Source organism: Alligator sinensis, unplaced genomic scaffold (assembly GCF_000455745.1).
Source record: "Alligator sinensis unplaced genomic scaffold, ASM45574v1 scaffold553_1, whole genome shotgun sequence".
Taxonomy (NCBI): domain Eukaryota; kingdom Metazoa; phylum Chordata; order Crocodylia; family Alligatoridae; genus Alligator; species Alligator sinensis.
Window position 1 is genome coordinate 427,214 of NW_005842389.1, and position 2,271 is coordinate 429,484.

The 2,271-nt window shown below is 59.6% G+C and overlaps 1 protein-coding gene across 3 annotated transcripts in view; it reads left to right on the forward strand.

Annotated features, from left to right (window-relative positions):
* The window catches only part of AP1S1 (adaptor related protein complex 1 subunit sigma 1), a 4,122-nt gene extending 2,651 nt beyond the window's left edge, over positions 1 to 1,471 (forward strand). For all 3 annotated transcript variants that reach the window (XM_025211144.1, XM_014522726.2, XM_006029569.3), the window contains one exon: positions 9 to 1,471. In XM_025211144.1, the coding sequence (XP_025066929.1) occupies positions 9 to 56 (48 nt within the window). In that variant the 3' untranslated portion in view covers positions 57 to 1,471. The remainder of the gene's footprint in view (positions 1 to 8) is intronic.
* Positions 1,472 to 2,271: the final 800 nt, after the last annotated feature.

Consider the following 2,271-nt stretch of genomic DNA (forward strand, 5'->3'; position numbering starts at 1 on the left):
CCCCCCAGGAGGATGAATCTCCACGCAGCGTGCTGGAGGAGATGGGGCTGGCGTAGCACCCTTGAGGGTCCAGGGGAGCCCAGTCGACCCTCCTGCCCCGGCTTCAACGAGGTCTCTGGGAACTCTGGTGGGGGGCATTGGGAGAGGGACACAATCTCTTGCCCCCCCCTCCACTTGCACAGGCGTGAAGACCCTGGGAACAGTGTGGGGGGGCCTCCCCCTGCATGGACTGTGTACATAGAGGTGTTGAGGGGGCACCCTAATCTTCCCCCCCACACCCAGCACTGGGCAGGCTCTAAGCACACGTGTGCAGTGGCACGTGCGTGTAAACCCCCCTCTTCCCTGTAACCCCCCCTTTGGAATAAAGTGTGTGTGCAGAGCCCTGCCATGCTTGTGACTTTGGGGCGGGGTGGGGTGGGGAGGCATCTGTGTCCCTCTGCCAGGGTCAGGCCCCATATTTGAGGTGGGGTTTGCAGGGAGGTGGACGTCCAACCCCCCTAGAGCTTCATACTGAAGCCTCCACTTCTGCCTCAGTTTTCCCCTAGTCACCAGCCCCAATTCCCTCTGCCTCAGTTTCCCATGCCTCTGCTAGCTCCTCCCCCACCACCCAAAAAAAAGTCTGGATCAGTGAAACCAGTATAGCCAGAGCCATGTTGGGAGGAATATGTGGGTGCGTGAGCCCCGGCAGGGGCCAGGCCAGGCTGTTGGGGAGCAGGTGGCACTGATGGGCCCCTCTTGGGACATGTTTTCAAGGGCTGGCTAATCCCATTTGCCCAGCTGTTTGATCCCGATCCTATCCGCACACAGACCTACTCGATCTGGTGTCCCTGGGTGGATGTGTCCCATTCACACACACACGGCTGATGCGGCATCCCCAGGTGGGCCCGTCTGGTTCACACCCACACGGCTGATTTGGCGTCCCCTGGTGGGCCCTTCCTGTTCACACCCACATGGCTAATCTGGCATCCCTAGTGGGCCCATCCCATTCACATGTGGCTAATCTGGTGTCCCTGGGTGGGTCTGACCCGTTCACACCCACACAGCTGATCTGGCATCCCCAGATGGGCCTATCCCATGCAGCTGATCTGGTGTCCCCATCCCATTCACACATGTGGCTAATGTGTCTCTGGGTGGGCCCATTCTATTTACACACGCACAACATACACACGGACACATGGCTGATCTGGGGTCCCTGGGTCCACCTGTCCCATTCACACACACGTGGCTGATCCAGCATCCCTTCGCTCTCTCTCTTTCTCACACACACACTCTCACACACACACACAGAGCTGGTCCAGCATCCCCAGGTGGGCCCGTCCCATTCACACACATGGCCAATCCAACAACCCCGGGTGGGCTTGTCCCATTTACGCACATGGCTGATCTGGCATCCTTGGGTGGGCCTGTCCTGCTCACACCCATGAAGTGAATCCAGTCCCGGGGCAGAGAGCAGAGTAACGCGTAATAAAATAGTTGCTTTTATTTCGTTAGCAAAACTAGCATCCGCCTATGTACAGCAGCGGGGTCGGGGGTCATGGGGGGTCAGAGGTCACAGGAGTTTGGGGGGCACGAAGCTACGAATCTCGCACACACATGGGGTGGGAGGGGGTTATACACGCGAGGGCACCCTGGCTTCTCCCCCCCACGCCAGTTAGCCTGGGACCCTAATAACCTGTCTTGGGGGCGGGGGGGGGGGATTGACCCCTATGCCTGGGTGGTGTGTGTGTGTGCGCGCGCGCGCGTGCACATGTGCATGTGTGCTGGATGCAGGGGTTCTCCAAACACCAGGGGAACCCAAATGGGGGTCAGAGGTCAACTGGGTGGAGAAATGTCCCCCCCAAAACCTGCATCGCTTCCCAGGGGTCAGAGGGCACAGGATCTATGCTACCTCTGTCTGGTCTATCCTGCCAGCGCCCCAATCACCTGGGCCTGACTCCGGTCTGGCTGCTGCTCTTCGACACCTGGGTTCCATGTGCACGTGTTGTGGATCCCTGGCTCCGTGTGCGCTTGTGTGTGTGCATGTGTGTGCGCATCCTGGACACCTGGGTTCCATATCTGTGTGTGTACATTTGTGTACATGTGTGTCGTGGATTCCTGGCTCCCGTGTGTGTGTGTGTGTGTGTGTGTGTGTGTGTGTGTGTGTATCCCAGATGCCTGTGTCCCTGGCATGCTTTGAGGCTGGGCCCCAGGGTGGGGCGTGTCAGGACAAGGAGGGGCAGGATGGGGGGGGCGCACGCCATTGGCCCCTGCTGGCGCAGCCCCATCTCTGCA